At 42.3% G+C, this 21825-nt stretch overlaps 2 protein-coding genes across 3 annotated transcripts; both read right to left on the reverse strand.

Annotated features, from left to right (window-relative positions):
* Positions 1 to 853: 853 nt before the first annotated feature.
* On the reverse strand, positions 854 to 11131 carry cdk13 (cyclin dependent kinase 13). 2 transcript variants are annotated; one of them, XM_030768639.1, is made up of 16 exons: positions 10112 to 11131; positions 9535 to 10081; positions 7611 to 8153; positions 7156 to 7323; positions 6825 to 6964; positions 6414 to 6584; positions 5876 to 6065; positions 5546 to 5602; positions 5266 to 5367; positions 5054 to 5131; positions 4690 to 4806; positions 4418 to 4549; positions 3898 to 4094; positions 2616 to 3155; positions 2067 to 2426; positions 854 to 1967 (listed from the first exon to the last, which is right to left on the reverse strand). In XM_030768639.1, the coding sequence occupies exons 1-16, from the start codon at positions 10653 to 10655 to the stop codon at positions 1687 to 1689; spliced, it is 4167 nt and encodes a 1388-aa protein (XP_030624499.1). In that variant the 5' UTR covers positions 10656 to 11131; the 3' UTR covers positions 854 to 1686. The 2 variants fall into 2 exon arrangements, with proteins under 2 accessions (XP_030624499.1, XP_030624498.1); XM_030768638.1 differs by having other exon boundaries at positions 854 to 2426; positions 9535 to 11131.
* Positions 11132 to 18137: 7006 nt separating this feature from the next.
* On the reverse strand, positions 18138 to 20732 carry ralaa (v-ral simian leukemia viral oncogene homolog Aa (ras related)). Its single transcript, XM_030767216.1, has 4 exons — positions 20550 to 20732; positions 19795 to 20003; positions 18725 to 18899; positions 18138 to 18260 (listed from the first exon to the last, which is right to left on the reverse strand). The coding sequence occupies exons 1-4, from the start codon at positions 20661 to 20663 to the stop codon at positions 18138 to 18140; spliced, it is 621 nt and encodes a 206-aa protein (XP_030623076.1). The 5' UTR covers positions 20664 to 20732.
* Positions 20733 to 21825: the final 1093 nt, after the last annotated feature.

Genomic DNA, 21825 nt, shown 5'->3' on the forward strand with positions numbered 1-21825 from the left:
AAACAAATTTATTCAAACAAGCTTTTCCATTTTTTTTAAAGAACCACCTGTGTGAAACGGGCTGAATTTTTTTTAAAGACCCTAAATCTCGTGTTATGCCAGTAGGACCCTGTAATTACTAACCAAAGTACCTGCATGGATTATGATACCTTTATTTTACTTTCTAAATTTCCTTTCTAAATTGTTTCACTTAAAATCCCCCAGATTAAAAAAAAGAAAAGAAATTACCATACAACAAGCCACAAAACACCACAGTTAAGCCTTGTCTCTTTGCATCCCTCTGGCTAAAGCGTGATAACCTAAGAAAGGGACTAATGCCTGTTGTGTACTGCTGAGAACAGACCATTGCCAGGCCTTTTAACTGCTGATGAAAATACACAGCAGCACACAAATATGTTGTTAATCTACAAGAAATGTTGATTGTTCTGTGGTTTTTGTTTTGACAACTAGTTATTTAAGCAAAGGGAAAATGTAAGCAATAGATAAAATAAGGAACAGGCTTTTAGTGAAGTCTTTCATTCGACAATGCTGATTTTTTTGGGATGCATTAATATACATTCTGCTGTTATAACCAGAGCCTTAAACTAAAGGAGCTAATACTAAATTACTACTTGAAGATGAATGGTGCTATGCAAAGGGGAGATAGAAGCACTCCAAGACTAAAAAAAAATACCTTGATTTGAAAATCTGCACTAAACCAGCAAGAACTTGGGGAAAAAAAAGATAATTCCCTTGTATTTAACCAAACTGCAACTGAATTCAGTCAAAGAAACCTAGCAACAGAGTCATTGTTGGCATTTCTTTAATAAACATTTGCCAGAGGGGAAAAAACATCTTACAAAAAAAAAAAAAAAGAAAGAGAAACAAAAAACATGGTAGCTCATTGCCTTCTCGTGGGTAAATGTCTCTTTTTTTATTTTATTATTCATTTTACAATGGCTATGGACAAGGGCTGGTGGGTAACTGTTGAAAGGACACAGCTTTGTTCCGTTCAGTTTTTGTTCAGTAGATAGCAGTTCACTGGCAGTCAGTCACTTAAGTGCCACCAGTCTCTCTGGAGTCGTTATTTAAAGCCCCCTCCAGTGAAAAACCTAGTGACTGTTACCCCGAATGTTAAAATAGAGTCTTCAGGAAAACAAACAAACAAACAAAAACTACATTACTGGTCATTGTTCAACTTGTGCAGATAGAGCACATCATTCACGTCATACCTTAATTGTTTCCACCTACTTTATTCAGTAGTGCAAAACCTTGTAATACTAGTCTGTCCTTATGCAATTAAAGGAGACGGTAAGGATCAGAGATAATAAAAACACTTACCCAGGCTGGTAAATGCACACTCAAAAAAGGTAAAATTTAATTTAAAAGACAGCAGTCAAATAGATTACAAAATCAAAAAAGGGAAGAAAAAAAAAAAAGAGAAACTATACGAAATGGTATGAGCAGAAGAAAGTTTCCCCTCATACCTAAACCCTCCATCTGCAGCCCAAGGCTTCATCTTCTGCCAAGTGCCTTTTGCACAGATTATTCAAATTATTACAAATCAAGTGTGCATTTTCAGACCACTCATGAGTCGGCTACAGAGAGGGCTAATTGCTCCTGTCTTTTACAGTCTTCCTTTTTTGAAGTGTGTGTCCACTACTGTGCCGTCCTGCCTCAGTGAGGGGGGAGGTTGGGAGCGGTCAATCAGAAAGGGAGACCCCTGCCCCTAAGGGCCGCCGAGTTCGCGTGGGAGACGTACGGGAGGGGAAGCGGCGGGGCTCCGGGTTGGGAGGGGGAGCTCCACGGTTGACCTGGAGGGGGCGGGGGTAAATTAGGGGGAGCGGGGGTGCCTTCCTTCCGGCCAATCCCGTGGTTGTACAGGTGGATGCTGCTGGGGTGTGTGGGACCCTCCACACCAAGGGGGCTGTGATTGTACTCAAAGCGGTGGTCCTTGTCTCCACTAAAAACCATACTCCCACCACCTCCTCCAGCTCCTGCTCCCGTGCTAGCTCCGCCGGGCGCTCCTCCGTGAGGGAAAGACTCCAGGGCAGAGGAGGAAGAGGAGCCGGATGCAGGGGCATTGCCACTGAAGGCTTCCCTCATGGCGTGAGGGGGTATTCCTCCACCCATCATATGGCCCATGTACGTCTCCCCGTAGCCAGTGGGCGGGAAGGGTGGAGGGGGCGGCTTGCTGTAGTCCGCTCCGTAGCCGGGTCCCTCAGAGCCTAGCGGAGGCGGGGGATACTCGGGCTCGGGAGGTCGGGGGGGCTCTGCGGGTACTGCAGTGTTGGAGGAGACAAGGTGACCTGGCTTGGCGTCTGGGGCCTGCCGGTAGTCCAGGTCGGCACAGGGAGGCGGTTCTGGAGGTTCAGGGGGTCTCTGGTCCGGTGGAAGAATGGGTAATGGTTCTGGAGCTCTGGAGGATGAGGCGCCTCCTTCTGTCACTGAAAGACAAACCAACAAACGTCAAGAAACAATCTTTGCACTCTTCTATTGGACCTTTAACTCCACATATACAAATCTTCCCTCAATTTATTACAAAAACCATAAGAGATCTCTTGTCCCAGCGATATCACTATCACTTCATGACTTAATGCTGATTTAACACGAGGAGCTGAGGGTGTATGGAATACCTGGCGTTACAGGGCTGGGCTCCGGAGGCTCTTTCACATCACTAGGCAGCGGCGGTGCACTGGCCCCCCCAACCAGTTGAGCGAGCGCACTTTCCACGGCTTCAATCCCAGCTCCATCTGCGGCACCCTGCTGAGCTTGCTGGACCTTCAGTAGCTGAGCCAAAAGCATGGTGACAGCTGTCTGTGTGGCCGCAGCTGCAGCCTCCCCCTCTGGCTTACCTTGCACCTGTGGGGCTGGTGGTGAGGGAGGTTTGGGCATTGGAGGGGTACGGGGAGGCCCACCCCCAGCAGGAGGGGGTGGCAGGGGTTTAGTTGCTTTAGTTTGGGAAGGGGGTGGTAGGGGAGGTTCTGGAGGTCTGTCAGGTTCAGCAGGGCCGGGAGGGAGGGCCTTGGTCAGCTGCTGCACAGTCTCTGGGTTCACTTTGGATCCCACAGCCTGAGCGAACTGTGCAGAACTGGCAGGGGCGCTCTTGGACTGGAACAGGTTGAGCAAAACAGCCAACTGTTCCTGTGTCAACTGGGAGTTTTGAGCTTTGGGGTCTAAGGAGAAGACAAACAGAAGGAACAACTGTTGTAAACATTAAATCAAATAAATATCCACAGTTTACTTATCTGGTAAACAGTGTCAAAAGTGTGTCATCTAACAGTGAGTGTTGTAAGTGGTTCATATACAGCTCAATGAGACAATGTAATGCAACTGGGCAAAGAGTTCTCGTGTTCCCGATTTCTAATCCCGGTACCAGTAACAGACTGCAGAATTAACGAGTTAAGATTGTCACATCCAATCACAGTACATGTAAGACAACACCCCAGGTCATTATCCATCATGTAAACAAATCAATACAAGAGTCAATATGCAGCCCGCCACATGTACAGACTGGAAACCCTTACTCCTTTAACTCACTGCTGTGTAACTCTACAAGGCAGTCAACAAGAGATAGGAGATAGCGAGAGCTAGGGTGTGGCCATTTATGGGTTGACAGTTGAACAATGTTTCCGTCTAAAGTCTGTTTTTTTCAAATCCAGCTAACACGTGACACAAACATTTATGGACTGACAATAACAGGCTTCTGTGACCTTATATCTATGCAAATGAGGACTCCCACACTACACTGTAAACGATACACCAGCAGCCTCAATTCAAATGAGATATTCCTCAAATATTCCTGCAGCTGATAGAACTACACAACATGGCTACGGTGTCCTATATCAGTGCGGAGGACACATGAGGACTGGTGAGTAGGGGCTATAGGTGGCTGGTTGGGGCTGTTTTTGCTCTCACCCAGCAGGGCAGCAGCGGCAGCACTGGTGCCCTTGTGGCCTCCGGCAGCAGGGAAGCCCTGAGGCGTGTTACTGCGGCTGTCATCCAGGCCCAGCTCCTTACGAGGAGCTTTGGGAGCAGACAGCTCCTCTGGCATCTGCTTCTGCCTCCTCCTCTTCTTGCTCCACAACTCATGACAGTCCTGCCACAGGGGCAGACTACAGAGACAGAGGGGGGGAGGGGTGGGGGGAAGGGGGGGCAAAAGAAGTAAGAAAATGTGAGATAATTGTCACAGTATGTGTGGGAGACAGAAAGGAAGATACAGTGGAGAAGGCAAAGAGAAGGAGAAATGATGCAAACACTCAGTGAAAGAAACACAGAGGAATACACAGGAGGAGAGAGAACAGAGTACAAATAGGAGAAATACACAGGACAGAGAAGAGAAGGGACCAAAACGATAATGAACAAATGTCAGTAAAAGAATATTATCTTTGATTTAAAAAGAAAAAAAAAAAAAAGAGGGGTGTTGCGAGGTTATTACTCAGGTGGAGGCATCCTGGCTGGGTCCACGTCTTTAAGGAAGTCACTGTTGAGAGCCTGCTCTGCTGTGCAGCGCTTGCTGGGGTCCAGGGCCAACATGTGATCAAACAGATCCAAGGCTGAAGGTGGGATACTGCCCAGACAAACACGACTGTGTTAGCCACATGAAAACTGGCATTTCAATCTGATTAACAAGTAGAGAGAGACATCACTCATTCTTTTTTTTCTGTCCAAAAAAAAATGTACACAAAGGTTTATACATGATGTACTCACAAAGAAAACTCTTCCCGTAGCTTTCGCCTGTACTGTTTCTTTGGCTTCATGGTGTTGAAGTACGGCAGTTTGATCACATCTGGCCACACAGCCGGACACGGGCTCCCACAGATACGGCTGAGAGAGAGAGAGGGACGAGGGAAGGCAAGATAAAGGAAAGGGTCCATGTTTCTGACTTAAACATACTTAAACAAAAACAATGTCATTTTCATGTAGATTAAGGTGATTCTGAATTGACTGGACAGGGCCAAGCTTTATAGTCAATACAATATCAAACCAAACAGTGGTTTGTACACTATACTGTTGTGGCTAGCAAACCATGCCACAGGAGTTGGCTTGAGTCAGGTTTAAGCCATTCACTCACCTAATGAGCTCCAACTGTGCCAGCTCCTGATTGGCCTGAAAAATGGGCTTCTTTGTGAACAACTCTCCCAGAATGCATCTGTTCAGACATCCAAGAGAGATCAAGAATCATCAGTACTTCATAGCATCATAGTGTACACACTTCAGCACATGGATGGATGGGAAATCACTTTTAGACTGGTAGCAAACAACAGAAGTCTGTAAAAGTCTTACCCGCAGCTCCACACATCAATGGCAGGTGTGTACCTCTCCTCTCCCAGAAGTAGTTCGGGAGGACGATACCACAGAGTGATGACTTTATTGGTGTAGGGCCGACTGAGAGAACAAACAGCATGAGTGGGTTAATTACTTAAAGGTATTAGGAAACTACACACTTGTTACGTGTCACATCCTTTCAGTCTCTATAACGGTGTAAAAACAAAACATACTAGGACTCCTGCAGAACTGTGAAGCAGTATTGGTATTAAAAGGCGTATGCATCCAAACAACTCACCTTTCTTCAGAGTTGTAGAGCCGTGCCAAGCCAAAATCTGCCAGCTTTATCTGACCCCTGATGGAGAGCACAACCCAGAAACATTGGCGAAATTAATCAAAAGCTAACTACCCATCACTTAAATGCCACCAAACTGTATTACTCACACTCACTCTGGTTATTTTGTGATATCTGACCATAATGGGTTTGAAAATATCTTTTAAAATAAGATTTCTCCCTTGAGTTAACTCACTGAGGTCATCATATTTGGTGGCAGTGCTAAAACATGTTGTTTTTTTAAACATGTAATAGTGTGATGACATTCATTGCGTTTTGAACTTGAGCACTGACTTGTTATTCAGGAGGATGTTGGAGCATTTAATGTCCCTGTGAAGGAAGTTCTTCTTGTGGCAGTAGTCCAGCCCTTCCAACAGCTGCCGCATGAAGGACTTTATGTGGCTCTCGTTGAAATGGACCAAACCAGATTCCAGGAGGCCCATCAGATCATGGTCCATGTACTCAAACACCAGGTAGAATGCGCCTATGAGAGAGCCAGTGTCTCAGTATTCATACACAACATCAGAACAAGTAAAGACAGCGAGTGTAGAGTTGCTTGAAGCAGAGGGTCCCTTGATTAGTAACCGCCATTAAACCATTTTAATCTCTTTGGGTTTGTGAGAGGTAAGAAGTGGCCATATTCACCATCAGATAAAAAAAAAAGTACTTAAGGGTGACCATTGCCCCAGCGGAGGACAAAACACTTTGGGTCCCCTTTTTTTGCACCTTTCTTATCTTCATTTTTGAAAATAAATAAATTAAGTTGAAAAAAAAAAACACAAACAAACAAAAAAGAACATGAAAGACAAATGATGCTATTTCCATAGAGTACCTTTATCATTCTTGAAGTCAAGGGCATCTTCTTTATCAGTGACTATTTCCTTCATGTTGATGATGCTTTTATGATTGAGCTGTCGTAGAATCTTAATTTCCCTGATGGCCGTGATGGGAAAGCCCTCTTTCTCATTGTCCAGGCGGACTTTCTTCAAGGCCACCATTTCAGCTGTACCACAGAGCAGAAAAAGAGGGATAAAGACAGTTGTACAGACTACTTTAAAAATGACTGAAACAGCAAAGCCACATCTCAGTATTGTTAATACAGGAGAGATCTAGGTAAGAAATACTAGCATTCGCATTAAAAATTGCAACAGTCAGTATCAGTACTTGTATTTCACTGTACATACTTAAAGAGGGAATTAAAAAAAAATCACTGCTACTTTCATATCCTTTAACGATTTCATACCTGTGTCTTTGTCCTTGGCTTTGTATACCTGTCCATAGGTACCCTCTCCAGTGATCCCTATTATTTCAAATTTGTCAACACAGCGTCTGCCCCAATAGATCTCCGTTTCCTTTATCTCTCCGAAACGAGGGCCACATATTCTGCAACAGAGAACAAATAAAAATGTCTAATCCTCCATGTCACTGTCAAACGTGTTTGGGTCTGAGCATGGACTCAAAGACAGACTGGATATTTTATAACCAGCTCTGACTTCACTGTTCAGGAAAATGCAAAAATCTGATCTAACAGAAATGCACAAGATCTGCAAAGAAATGAGGTATGGAGGACATACTTGGGCCTTTTGCGCAATGTTTGGCCTTTTTTGTCCTCAGGGGGTGTGTGAGGGGAGCCTGGGGTTCCTCCGGGCAGCTCCGGGGGTAGAGGGAGATCTGTGAGGAGGTGCCGTGCTTTCCTTTCTGGTTTCTTCTTCCCTGAGAGCGTAGGTAAGCAGTCCTTTAAACTGCAAAGGAAGAGCAAAGAGATTTGAGGAAGAGTGTTGTTTAGTCACAGAACACCAAAGACAGTGCTTTCCAAAGAAAAATGTTATGTGGTGAATGGAGAACACCAAACAGTCCTCCCAACCAAAGAAATATGTGAATCACTGCACTTGAGGGTAATCATTGCAATTCAAATTGCAACTGAACATTAAATGAATATCTAAATGGCAAACTAAGCATTTGTTTACGTCAGTTTTACCAAGATCATTCCCGCAAAACAAGCTGCTATAGAAAATGAATGAAAACTCACTTGTCTGTCCCATCCAGGTGCTCCAAGAGTGTTGGTGGTAAAGGCAGCGAAGAGATGGCAGATGCAGCTGGAGCTGCCCCTCTCTCTTTTTCCTTGCTCTGAGGCGCTTGGCTTTTCCTCTTCTCCTCCTTTCTGGCAGTCTGAGGGGCTTCGGAGCCCTTCTTGGGGGGTCTGTCGACGGGAGACTGCGGTTGACTGGACACTGGAGTCCTGGGGCCCTTCTCAGATATGGGCGGGGGTGAGGGGGGCCGAGCCTTCTTGGCGGCGTGGTTGGTGACAGGGCTGGGCTGGGGGGCGCTGGAGGAAGACGACGAGCCCTTGGTTGGGGTAGAGGCATTGCTAGAGTTCTTGACGCGGGCCACTTCAGCAGCCTTGGCCCGCTTTTGCTTGCTGAGCTCTGCAGCCAAACTGCTCTTAAAGGTCAGCGTGCTGGGCGAGAGGCTGGACGGGCGACTGCGCGAACGCGAGTGACGGTGACGACTGCGGGAACGGGAGTGACGTGAGGTTGAGTATGGGCTGCGACTTCGAGACCTCCCTGACCGTCTGGCAGCGAGAGAGAGATGTATATAAATACACAGTAGCATACATTAATACATTAGTAATACAGTGATACATTAGGAATGTGATCCATCTATGACCATTGTTATAATAAGTGCAGTGAGTCAATGTCTCAGGCCTTACAATAGGAAGGTGGAATGCTATTTTTCAGACAAGAGATATTATGCAAGCATTTCAGCCGTTAGGCTACCCTTAAACGGCTACACATTTCCAGTGTTTATGAACAATGGACATCTGACTGAGGTCTGAATAAAAATTTCACGTTTAAAACACATTAGGCTCAGAGTGACCATAAAAATAGCAAAATCTCGTGCTGTTTTGACGACCCACTTTACCGGGCTTTTTACCAAAAAAAAAAGTCCTCCTCGAGCTGAAGACTGAGGTATTTAAATTCAGGGCCATCGTGTGTTACACGCGTCGTACTAGCTCTTTTTGACTAGTCTCTTGGCCTTCACTCTCTGCGTGCACACTATACATTCACGTGGGGGGAGATGAGACTAGCCGAATGACGCCACGTGTAGTACTAAAGTCATTCTAATTGTAAAGTACGAACAGACCGAGTGATGTAGCAGGAGCACGAAAATGCTTAAACAGAATTAAATAAGGACTAAAAATAAGTGCTATGATGTTAAGTGCTATGATGTTACAATCCGGGACGTAAAATGCATACAATAGGAAATCCACGTAACTTCCTGGGTTTACGCAAAGTAACAAATCCACTACTAGGCCTATTTGTGCCTTGGCTACCCGCAAGTCCACCGGTGAAGTCGGGCAACGTGACAGGCAATACATGATCAAATGCACCCATCAGGACATAGTTTTTCGGGATTACTCCAGTATAACAGCACTGTATAAAAAAGTCGACTACATGCAAAATTAATTACAGAAACATTTCACATATTTCTTATAACTCTTCATTAAATCAGACTGCTCTTTTTAACAGTTGAGCGCCATTAGCTGAACGAGTCCCTTACGCCCGTGTCAGTACACGCTGTCCTATTCCCGAACTCTTCAAATAAAATGTTCTGTTGAGTAACCCGTGTGATATCAAAGTTAAAACTGAAACCTTACATCTCAATCCACATAAAAATGATCTGTCAAATTGGTTGTAATTACAAAAATTCTGTTTGCATTGCAAAAATAAGGGCAACTTCCTAATCAGCCAGAGCTTTGTTCTTTCATAGATAAAAACGGGTTACATTCAAGAACCCTACATGCATTTGCTCTCCAGGACACATCAGACCCAGACTGGGTGCCCTAATAATCTACTCGTCAGTTTCCGATATCTTTATTCAAAAGTTCAGGCTTAATTGTTCGGTGCAAAGAAAAGACGTTTAATGAGAATGACCCGCGAGGTGCCACTTACCTTACGTCCGGGCTGGGGCTCAGTGACTTTCGGTAAGGACTTCTTGAACGCCTGCGACTACTGTAGGGACTGGTACCCAGTTCCCCTTGGTCGTAAGGACTGTGGCGGCCATAGCTTGGAGACCTGCGCCAGTATGGGCTAGACGGGGACCTCTTTCTTTTGTTACTCGAGTAGCTGGGCGACTTGGAAATGTTATAGGCACCATATAAATCTGCATCTCGACCGTAGTATGTTGAATTCGGAGAAAGCCTCCTGTTCCCGTAACTAGGACTTCTCCTTGATATAAACTGACTGTAATTAGAAGAAGGAGACTGGTAACCATAAGAGTAAGATGTCCCATATGGACTTAAGCCTGGACTTCTTCTATAGGCCCTGAGATCTTCACGGTCATCTCTGTAAGCTTGTGGTGTTTCCCTATATGCAGAAGGGGGGTCCTTTTCAGACCTAGTCCTACTTTTATGTCGTTTAGACTCCCTTTTGTCGCCCGACACTTGAGACAAGCCTGAGGAAGTCTTTCTGCCATTGCTGTCGTTGTTTCTCAGTCCGTCTCGGTTGTTTTTGTTAGAGCTTGTGCCACCACGAGATTTAGAGGACGATTCCCTCTCACGACTCGGACGGTCTTTTCTTTTGAGTTCCTTCTCTTGTTTGCTCCTCTCACTAGAGCTACTGCCATGTTCATCCCTCTTAGAGTACGAGAAATCGTGATCCCTCCGTGATCTTCTCTCTGGTGATGTAGGGTTGAAGTTATCATCTTGAAACTCAACTTCACTCAGTTGATCTACAGACAGTCTATCCGCTTTAGGTGAAGGGCTTCCCGAGAAACCCTCTGACTGAGAACTGACATCGTCGTACTCCACCAAAGTACGAAGGTCTCCGTCCTTTTCGCAAAACACACTTCGTCGTTCGCTACTCGGGTCTTCTGGTGTGTGACACGGCTGTCTTTCCTTAGTGTGTTTGTGTCTCTTCCGCCGGGAGGACGATGACCGGCTCTTCTCCCGGTGTTTCTCTCGCTGCAGAGCGTTAGCACCGCTCCCAGGTTTACTTCTCCTCTCTTGTCTGGGATTTCTTTGTGTCAAGGGGCTCCTTCCCCGGCCCTCTCGAACAATTTCCGAATTAGGCATTTAAAAAATTGTCAGATTTGATATTTCAGCCCGGAATTTACTGGTTTCTTCGGTGCTCCGTCCCAGGTAAACAAAGCAAAACATTTGAAAACGAATTTTAGCTGGTAAGCTATATTAGCTAGCTAGCAAGCTAGCTAAGATAGCTCAGTAACTCACCAGCAACGAGTTGCACTACTTAAAACATATAATCCATATTTATTACGTCTTCCAACAATTCACAGTCGAAAAACTTCCTTGACGTGTTGTAAATACACTAAAGGGGTGACAAGTTAGACAGAGTCATTATAATCCAACCCCAAGCATTTCAAAAGATTTGCCAGCCAGCTAACTGCTAGCTAGCAATAGCTATGCCACCGTCGTATGATAGCACAGCTAGCAAGCGACCAACAGAAGAGACTTGAAATCGCCTTCCATACTATTTATGTTAAGCTCGAGGTTTGTGGGTCAAAGATTGGCTGTTTCCAAGAGCTGAAGTATCATACGTCGAAAGAAAAAATCCTCTCATGCGCGAAATCGAAGAAAATTCCTGATACTTTGAGGTCTCAAACTTCTTGACGCTTGTCCTCACACTGGCTCTCACTAACAAGGAAGTACGAAGCAAGCTAAGCTTCGGCTTTCACTCGGTGTTGACTTAACTTCGGCAGATTCAACAAAACAAAGAATTGTTTTAAAAAATCCAGCTGAGACTCCACGTGTATTAGGACATAAACGTGTCGTACTCTTTTGACACATTAGCATAACCGTTAGGAAAATGTTTGTCCTACGAGGTATGTGTCATCATTATTTTACAAAAAATAATAAGTGGCGAACCTCGCGTGGTTTGCAAAGAGACAGGCCTCCTTTTCTCTTAAAGGCCTCCTTCTGACCGCGTCCATTAATACGTATAATATCCAGATCAGTGTTGACGTCACTGCTCAAGGAAACCCCTGACATAGCCTATCACGGGCCTCCCTGTGGAAAGACACTGGGCTGTACTTTATGTAAGCTTAGAGAAAACTGCAATGAAGACACATACTGCCAGTATACCTTTTTGTATAATATATAACAACACCAATCTTAATGATGGCACAAGTCTACCAGTGAGTCACTGAGCCAAGATTAACAATAGCAACGAGAGGGTAATTTGTGCAAACATACATGCACGCATGAAATCAACGTTTTAAAGTATTAATGAGAACTTACATGCCCATGGGAAATATAGCTTATTCATTTTGTCCCTCGTGTCTGCAGCTGTGTAGTATAGGGAGGACTATTACTCATGTATATATAAACATAAACGTATATTCACGGGAAAAGGAAAAGTCAGTATGTACTCATCTCTCACAGGGAGAAAGTTTAGGGGCCAGTTTTCCATACACAGATGAAGCCAAGTCCGGGTCTAAAAAACGATGTTCAGTGTAGAACACATAGAAACAGCCACAACTTGGCTTGCTCTGTGTCCAGAAATCTGCCACACAAATCTTCTAGTTTAACAAGTCTCTTTCCCAGAGATAACAGTCCTCAAATTGGAGCATTATAAAAACTCTGGGGGGTATGCAGCCAAACTAGCTCATTTAAAGTGATGGCTTTTTAGTCATTGCTTGTTTATTACTTGACGATTGTTATAAATTTAGAGGGGTGTTGCAAGATACAGCACCATACACAAACCCCAAATTAAAAACAAGTTATCTCTGCAGTTCTTGTTTTAGCTAGCATTTTAGTTCCAAACACTGATTTCAAAGCTTGTTATAATCATGACATGCACAGCACCACCTGGACAATAGCAATACTGTTATGGCTCTGACAATGAATATGAAAATTATTATTATTGCCTCTTTGTAGTACGGTGTCTATCATCACAGCCCCAGCTGCTCCTTTTGAAAAAATAAATGTTTAATACAGGAGCAGAGATGTCAAAACCAATTCCTGGCAGGCAAATCTGAAGTCTGTCTAAATTCTGCATAGTAACGCGTAACTGAAAGCATTGATTTACTCAAAAGTTATTTTGCTTGGCCTTTAAAAAGGCCTGCTCAGAATTTCACCTAGGGCCTGACACAGCCAGAGTGTTTGTTGTCTCAGTTCAGAACCTACTTCAAGTAGTCCGATGCAGTTTTGTAAACAAACATTACTGGTATTTCAGATTGAGAGTCAACAAAAGACCCAAAAGACTGGGTCTTTTCATATTTATTCCCCTCCAATATGTAGGTGAATATCCACCTATCCTGTTCTGCTAAACAGGTCTGTTTTAACATATTTTAAGATGTATGTGTAAACAATGTGTGTGTCTCGTGGTTAATTCAGTGAAGCTGAAGTTGTTTTATGTTGAATTTCCCTTTAGGTAGTTTATTTTTAGACCTCAGAGATGAAACAGCGCTTTACAACATCATTTTGGATCGGTATATCTAATTGAAAGAGGGCTGGAGACTGACACTGGAGGCTTCCAAGTAATGCCATGTAAATGAATGTAGATCATTTGGCTGTCCCTCCTAGTGGGCCAACAAACATATTATTTTAATCAGCATAAATGATGATATCAGGGGCTATAGACTTACATGTAATTGAGAACCAGATCAAGTAGAATTTTTGTAGGGTATTTATTCAGCCTTCAACAAACCAGTTTAACCCAAGTATTTTCTTTCCAAAATATTATTTACTAAACCTAAGTAAATATTTACATCTTCAGGTCCTTCATGTAATAATAATAATAATAACAATAATAATAATAAAGTTTATTTAGAGGCCAGTATCACTATTTATAGTCTCAAAGGGCTTTACATGCCTGTAACAAAGTCAAATCAAAATGATATTATCCATAAGTTAGAGAAAATAGATAAGTCTTTAGTCTGATTTTAGTTTGCCTCCCTAATTTCTGTAGGTAAACCATTCCAGAGAAAGGGAGAGCGGTAGGAAAAGGCTCGGTTGCCAGCAGACTTCTTTTTAACTCTTGGAACGACTAATAGTCCAGAATTTTGAGAGCACAGGGTGCGAGGGGGGTTATAGAGTGTAATTAAGTTAGATAGGTAGGCTGGCGCAAGCCCATGTAAAATTTTATAGGTTAATAAGAGGACCTTAAAATCTGCCCTTGCATGAATTGGGAGCCAATGAATGTACCAATGTACCAAGTCTGAAATTGCTAACTTGTCAAAAACAGTCTAGATAACATCACTAAAGTGATTCTTTAAAAAAGAAAAGTGAACAGTACCTGTTGGAGAAATAAAATGTTTCTTTTTGTTTTATGAAAACATTGTAACAGTTATGGTGCCATTTTGAGTGAGTTAATCAACATAATCATTTTGTATTGAAAATTCATGACCATATAATGATTTATAATAAAGTAAATGTGTAAAGTTTTCTTTTATAAAATGCTATCTGTGAATGGAGGAATAGAAAAGGTACTTTGAATTCGTCTTTGTGCAGTAAGTGCAGATGGTCAGACATTCAAGATTGCATGGTGTGAGCCTTCTTTGTGTAAGGAAGAGGGCAGTAAATACTGGTGACAGATTCTCATTATCTTAATCAAAAATATGGACGGAAACCTTGGTGTATTACAGAATTGTCTGGGAATTTGCAAGGCGTGACCAGCAGGTGCACCCCAACCCGAAAGAGGTGAGACAATGCTCACTCAGTGTCTGAAATTGATAAGAAATTACTGTAAGGATTGGTGCTTTGTGAATGTTGCTTCAGCCACTCCCCGGGACCGGCTCGGTTTGTTGTATGCTTCTTTGAGCTCTTACAATAAACTTACACTGAGAACTTTGATCGTCTCTTTTTTTAAGAAGGTGAACAGTGTGGCTGGATTCTCAGCCATATCTGGCCCATGCTGACAGTTCTCTCCCACATACCATCTATAACTTACAAGCACTTTGAGATTAAACATTTGTTATGAACTCAGCAAACAAGCCATCGTCTCCTCCAGAATGCACGTTATTGGCTGTAAAATAAATGAGCATGAAGTTCTGAACCTCAGGTCAAATTCCTCCTCACCATGTAATTGAGAACTAACCACTACACAGCCATGGCTTACTTTCAACAAACTTTTAAATCTTCCAAAATTTTTACATGCCATTAATTACAGCACATTCAGCCCTTGCCTTGAAAAGAGAGAACATTTTTGAAAAGCAATGTCGTAATATTTGAGATAAAAAAAAACAAAACAACATGAAAGCAAAATCAAACAACAAAAAAAACCCTTTTTTTTAAAAAAAAAAAAAAATTCTTTTAATCTATTTTTCATGCACCATGTAGTTCTGATGATGCTATGTAATAAAACAAAGAAGGGGAGGTTGTGGAGGCAGTTTTCATATAAAATGGAACCCATCGACTTCACTTTATTTTTTTCTTTCCAACGGTTCACAGTACATGGGATTAGAAGTTTTAAGCAGATGAGGGAACAAGATCTGCACAGGTCACTGTAACATTAAAACTCTTGAGTCATGTGTAATTTTACTGAAAACCCGCTGCACATCCACAGGACAACAAAATGGGCCTTATTAAGAGTGGTTTAAAGAAAAAAGTGTCAAAGTACTAAATCAATATAAATCTTTTTGTGGACTGTTGGAGAAGGGGACGTAACAGAGCAAGAAGGCTAGGGTAATAATGGCTAAAATTAAGAATAGAGCTAAAAGCAAAATGCTGAGCAGAGTAGTGTTTTTGTTTTTTGTTTGTTTTTCCACTCTTGCCATAGCAATACTTGTACTGTGAATGTCCTGTCAGTCCTTGCCCTACTAAGTTGAGGCAGTCAGCTGTGTGTGACTGTGTATAATAACAGGTTAAATTAAAATGACTTATCCTTCAGCAAAGTAGAAGAACGCTGAAAAAAAAAAAAAAAAGTTGTGATCATTTTCTGAAATGTCACACTCTGAGACTCCATGATTTCGGTTAGAACTCCCTACTTCAAGACACACAAGCTCACATTCTGGTGCACACACATATGTAAAAACACACTAAGCACAGTTTGAACCATTGTGAATTAGCGAGAGTAGCACCATAACAGTAATGGTTAGTTAAGCAGGCAAATACAAAGCTTAATGCTTCTGCTACAAAAGTCCATCATGGCAGTCACAACCTATCCTTCATAGCAGGCTGCTGCAGATTATGATTAAAACTGTATTGATAGCCAGCTGACACTTTGGTTTGGTATATCTGGGTTCACAACACAATACCAGACAGCGCTGTTATTATCTGAAGACGCCAAATGAGACACATAGAACACACGTTTTACCTGATACCAAGACACCATCAGTCTGCTGACTTCATTTCAATTCTGAATACAGTATGTCAGTTTAACATCAGTTTGACCTCTCTAGAGACTACTGGCTAATGCCTTCCAACAACAACAACAACAAAAAAAAAGTGCTTGGAAAAGTAATCAGTTGCATTGTACTGTTTACCAGTCACATTTACTTCATTCTCTTTGTTTGACACAAACAAGACGCATGCCAAAACATGTTTGTTTTTTTCTTTTTCTTTTCTTTTTTAGAAGCTTCTTCCTAGTTTCTCATTCGAACAGAATTATATCTCAGCATTGTTTTCTTTTAAATATAAAATGTATGAGAAAGCTCATGAAGCTCGGGTAGTGTTTTAACATGACATTGTACTGCTTGATGCCAACACAGCATATATCTGTGAGTGTTTCATTGTCTGTGAGCAGTGACTTGAAAAACAGCAACTACTTCTACTATGTACAGCTCATATGGCTCCAGACAACTAATTGTGGCATGTCATGACTTTTTTTTTATCATTTCTAAAAATATCACAAAGTATGGATAACATAAACAAAACACTGACTACTGATACACTACAGTTCAAGCTTCAACATCAAATTAAAAAGCTACCTAAAAGTTGGTTTAAAAAAAAACACTCTTACAGAGGTTAAGATAGCTTTAAATAAAATAAAATAAAACATTTTTATCGGGCTGTGAAGAAGAACAAATGACCAACCAAATCATCCATGTCTCGTAAAACCCCTCACATGTTTGTTTTTCCAAGTCTGTCAATTTGAATGGGAATTTGTCCTAAACAGTCAGGTGTGTTAATGTGTTCACCAAAAGAGGTCACAATTACCCCCTCTGGATATTTCCACACACAACACACAAAAAATGCACACAACTGCAGTGCTTGACTGGGCTGGATCAGTCTAAGCTTTAGCAGCTTCTTAGTGAATCCAATGTTAAGGCAGAGAACAACTAGTTCTTCTCAGGATCTCTTGTTTCTGGACCAGAAAACTACTGTACAGAAGCTGTTACAAATGTGTGGCATTACACTGGAAGTGCTTCCCTCCCACCCTGCAAACTGCCACTCTTGATTTTAATATTATCAGACAAACAAAGGGGTTGCCAGGAGGAGGGAGAGTGAGGTTAATCACATTCAGTATGGACATCAAGGCATCAGGAAATCAGATGGACTAAACGGTTCCTGCCAAAATAACCTCCCTCTCATCCACTCTCATGAGTGGAGACACGGAAGATTAAATTGCAAAGGAGAGAAATGTTTTGGGCATTGTCAGAAACCAGAAAAAAAAAAGAAAAAGAAAAAAAAATACAACACCACTGATTACACTGTTCTGATTTACCAATAGGAAACATAATCTAGTATTTGGTACTGTGCTTTTCTGTAAGAATGGCAATAATTATAGAATGAAAACAAGAGCTCCTTGAGATGAAAAAAAAAACAAAAACAAAACAAAAAAAAATTTCACTATTTCAACCAGAGCTCCTTTTCAATAACATTGTTTGGAATCCTATTAATAAAACCATAGCCCTATCAATAGCCCTAAAACAAAACAACAAGCCCGCCCCCCTCCCATCCTTATTTGTGATCTCTGGTTCTGTAGGGTGATGCTTATTTTAACAACTCATTATGGGTAGTGTTGTTCCATACAAAGATGGCGAGATTATTACTGTCTCAATTTGTCTTAATATAATTTAAAATAAAGAGTGACACTTGAATGATTCATCGGGGCCAAACGAGTTGCTGTTTTAGTGGTGAGAAGAAAACCAGTAATCCAGCAGGACATATGAGACCTGAGACACACAACAGGAGCCATTTTAAAGAGAAGTCAACAACTCCCTCAATGCTACCCACACAGCCTGGTCCCCAAAAAGCAACAGCTCATCTAGCCTGTGTTGTGCCTCAGGAATCACAACTGCTCAATAGTATTGGTCTGACAGGGATGGGAAATGAAATCTGATTGGTTACAAACTGTTTTTTTTTAACTTTCAAGGAGATCACTGTAGATCACTCTCAGAGGCTATATGGCCCTTGAAAGTCTAAAATTGTCTAATTAACTTACCAAAAAAGACAGCCTGAATGCCAATAAAGTAATTCTGCCTTCACCAACCCTTCATTGCATTCAACAACTTCAGATCTGAGAGACAAACACCAGGACACGCCGCAACCCCATCAGACCACGATATGGTGGCTTTGGGCCAAGAATATACAATATTTAGATACATATGTAAAACATAAAGGAGGAGAATAATAAAACTGTTAATAGAACATCGACTATAAAATGCAGCATCTCTCTCGAATTCTCTTTGCCAAACTTTTCCTTTTCTTCTTCCCGTTCTTCTCCTTACTGTCCTCCACCTTTCTAGCACGGATTTCCCTCATGAGGTCAAAGAAAACCTGTAGAAACAGTAGCAACACAAGCGTCCTATAAGCAAAGACACAGTGGCATAGCTGTTTTTTTTTTTTACTTCTTCTTCTTACCTTTAAGATAGCAAATTTACATTCAAAATCAATGCTTACCCATGCCTCATAACAGGATAAATGACAGATATGATGTAATCTAGTTTTGAATCTTAGTCATTCTGTTTAAAAACATGAACATGAGGAATGGATATCTAGAGCCACTAATCATCGCTGAAACACTTGTCCAAAGCTCTCCTGACCCTCAGCTCTAAGAGCAGTAAGACAGTATGTCTAAAAGACCTTTGTGTTGAACACACACTGGTCATCTCCTATAAGCCATCTCACAGCTGACTCATTCTGGGCGATTTGGCCCTAACACAGCCACTTTGTATAAACTCTAGAACAGTGAATAAGACGCTGCTCTGTTCCACCGTGAACTCCTCTGGCCCCATGCTGACCTTGTCCACGTTGGCGCGGGTCTTGGCAGATGTCTCCACGTAGCAAACTCCCCACTGCTCTGCCCGAGCCTTGGCCTCGTCGGCGCTCACCTGTCGCCTGTCCTCCAGGTCTGATTTGTTTCCTACCAGAAGAAAGGGCACGTTCTCGTCCTCTTTCACACGGAGGATCTGCTCTCTGTGCCAGGCAATATACCATCAATTATAGTATTCCTTCCAGAGTCTTTAAGGCTTTATGGTGCATTCTATTTGAACTCGGAAGTCAGAATTTCCGAGTTCCCAATCGCGAATTTCAACGGGAACGCCCCCTGAAGTTGGATTTCTAACTTGGAAAGTCGGAGGAACTTCACCAACCCCGACTTCAAAATCCAAGATGGCTGCCCCCAGTATTGAAGTAGTGAAAGCTGTAGTAGTTGTACTGTTTACTGGCACTTCTGTCTTAGTTGTGTCTCATTAAATCAGTTGTACACAAAGTACAACCGTGGACATGTTGCTACGGTGTTTGTATGCGCAAAATACCGCTTGATGTGTTGTTATCAACTGGTATTGCTAACCGGGCTAAAACGGTTTTCCGACTTGTTGTTTGGGAATGCAGTCAACTCGGGTGTGACGTCATTCCCAGCTCCGAGTTCCAACTTCCGAGGCAAATGGAACGCACCATTATTCTTTAAGGGTTTAAGACACCTCTAAATAGATCCATCACTGCAATGCATAAAATGTGATGCTTTGCTTTTCAGTTCCCAGATGAATCAAGACACCTGATTTCAACAAAAATACCTTTTTCTATGAAAATAAAAATGGCTTCTACAAAACATCCTTGTATCATTTTATTAGCACAACAAGAGTATTTCTGGTATGCATGACTGACTAGGGAATAACACTGAATATCCTTAACTGATCACAATTGAGAAAATTGATCAAATCTCCCCTGGGGCTCCTCCCAACCCAAACAAATTGTTCCAGCAATCAATTTAACTGTGAAGTGCCTCTAAAAACAAAAACAAACATGTAACCACAAAGGAATCCAACACACCTTGCGGCAGGCGTGTGAATGCATGAGTCACGTGTCCTACCTAAAGTCTGCCGTCGCGGCAAAGGATTCCAGCTCTGTGATGGAGAAAACACACAGGAATCCCTCTCCGCTGCGAAAGTAGTTATCTCTGATGGCTGCGTAGTCCTCCTGTCCTGCCGTGTCCAGGATGTCTATTTGGACTTCTTCTCCATCCAGAACCACCTTCTTCCTATAGCTGTCAGCTTTTGTGGGTTCGTAGTCCTCAACAAACTAAGGGCGATAGGGAAGGGACAGACAGATGTAACATAAAAGAGGTTTACTCATAATGCATTGATTAAATAATATTTAAAAAAAAGAAACAATAAGAAAGACCCAGCAGAGTCCTTGACAAAGGGAAACAATAATCATTAAGAACAAAGAATGGAGTTGGAGCTGACGTAGCCTATAAAAAATGTAGGGGACATTTCCTTGATGGGTTTTCTGATGTTCTTGTGAAAATACACTGCATTTACACAAAACATGTACCAGATGTCTGCCTAAAATGTGACTCAAGCTAAGCCTTTAAAATCCGTGAACCCTGACTACAATACTGACCCTATATTTTACCACAAACAATGAGCATTCAGAGGACAGTCATGGTACATTAATTCAGTTCTAAAAGTTTGGAGTCGCTCAATCAAACCATGTAAAACTGACTCACTTCTATGTCTGTTTGGTCCCAAAACAGTGAAGTTTACATCAGTTCCTCATAGTGCGTTAGATCATGTGTATGCGTTTCATATAAAGGGATTATTGAAATCCAGCTGGTGTCCTTACCTCATCATACATGAACTGCAGGGTGAGGGCAGACTTCCCAACACCTCCACTGCCCACCATGATCACTTTGTGAAGGGCCAAGGAGTTCTGCCCCTTCGGTTTGGCGGTTGCCATGGCGATACTCACTCTGGGGTTGGTTTAGAAGAGATATGCAGACTGTGGGCAGGTGGAGAAAGGGAGGTGTTTAGGCCTGGGAGGTGAGGAGGAATAAGGAGGACTGGACTGTTGGTAGTGTGAAGGGTTGAAACGTGGCCTTTTTTTTTTCTTTTTTGAAAGGACCATGTATCTCAACCAGGAATGTACCTGTGAGGAGAAGGGTTTCAAAAATCAGACGTCTTTTAAAACCAATGCTCAGGTTCAACTGAAGCTACCAACACAGCATCAGTATGTTAACTCAGTGATATATGATCAAAGCAGGTGTAAAATAAAGGCCAGAGGTGTATATAATTTATTTCATACTTCCATATATAACCCCTGTTGTCTCCAGCTGGCAGGGTGCAATAATCATGACATCCCTCTTTTCACATTAAGTTCAAAACCGATTACATTCGTATAATTTACAGCATAGACTGAAAAGGGGCAACATAAGCATGCTTAGATTTGATAGGTCAGGTTGAAACGTTGATATATGAACCGTTGGATGGAAATGGGAAACCAATAAATCAGGCAGGCTGGTGTAAATGTTCTAGTCAACATAATTCAGAAATACAGTAGTCAACGGGTCATTCTGCATGTGCTGTCTTGTGTGCAATAACATTTATTACTCATGCAGTTCTTCCAAGGAGAACGTGGGTGTAACTTTAACAATAACAGTAACCAACCCATATGATCTGTCATACTAACGTACTATCACGTTATGTAATAGGGAGCATCCAAACAAGTTTAACACCCCGCCCTGCCCATGGGGAGCCATCAGAGACATGAAGTTTTCCCACTGACAAGTCACAATACAAACAACTTCATTTCTCATTAATCGGATACATCTTGGGACACTGGTACTGTGGACTGGTATTTGCTGACTGCAACCTGTCAACGCTCTAAAAATTACGTTCATTCCGAGCACTAGACCGTTAGCTAGCCCAGAGGCTGGCTGACTTGCATTTTCTTGAAGACACAACATACCACTATCTGCTAATACCACCCGTACCGCTAGTTCATTAGCAAGCTGTCCCTCACGCGCTGGCAATGAGATATTCCTAAACAAAGTGACCAAGTGGTTTACTACGGAGCTGGGTTTTTCCGATGTGCCGTTTAGCAGCCTTACAGTATTTGAACT

This window comes from Chanos chanos, chromosome 3 (genome assembly GCF_902362185.1).
Source record: "Chanos chanos chromosome 3, fChaCha1.1, whole genome shotgun sequence".
In the NCBI taxonomy this organism is placed as follows: Eukaryota; Metazoa; Chordata; class Actinopteri; order Gonorynchiformes; family Chanidae; genus Chanos; species Chanos chanos.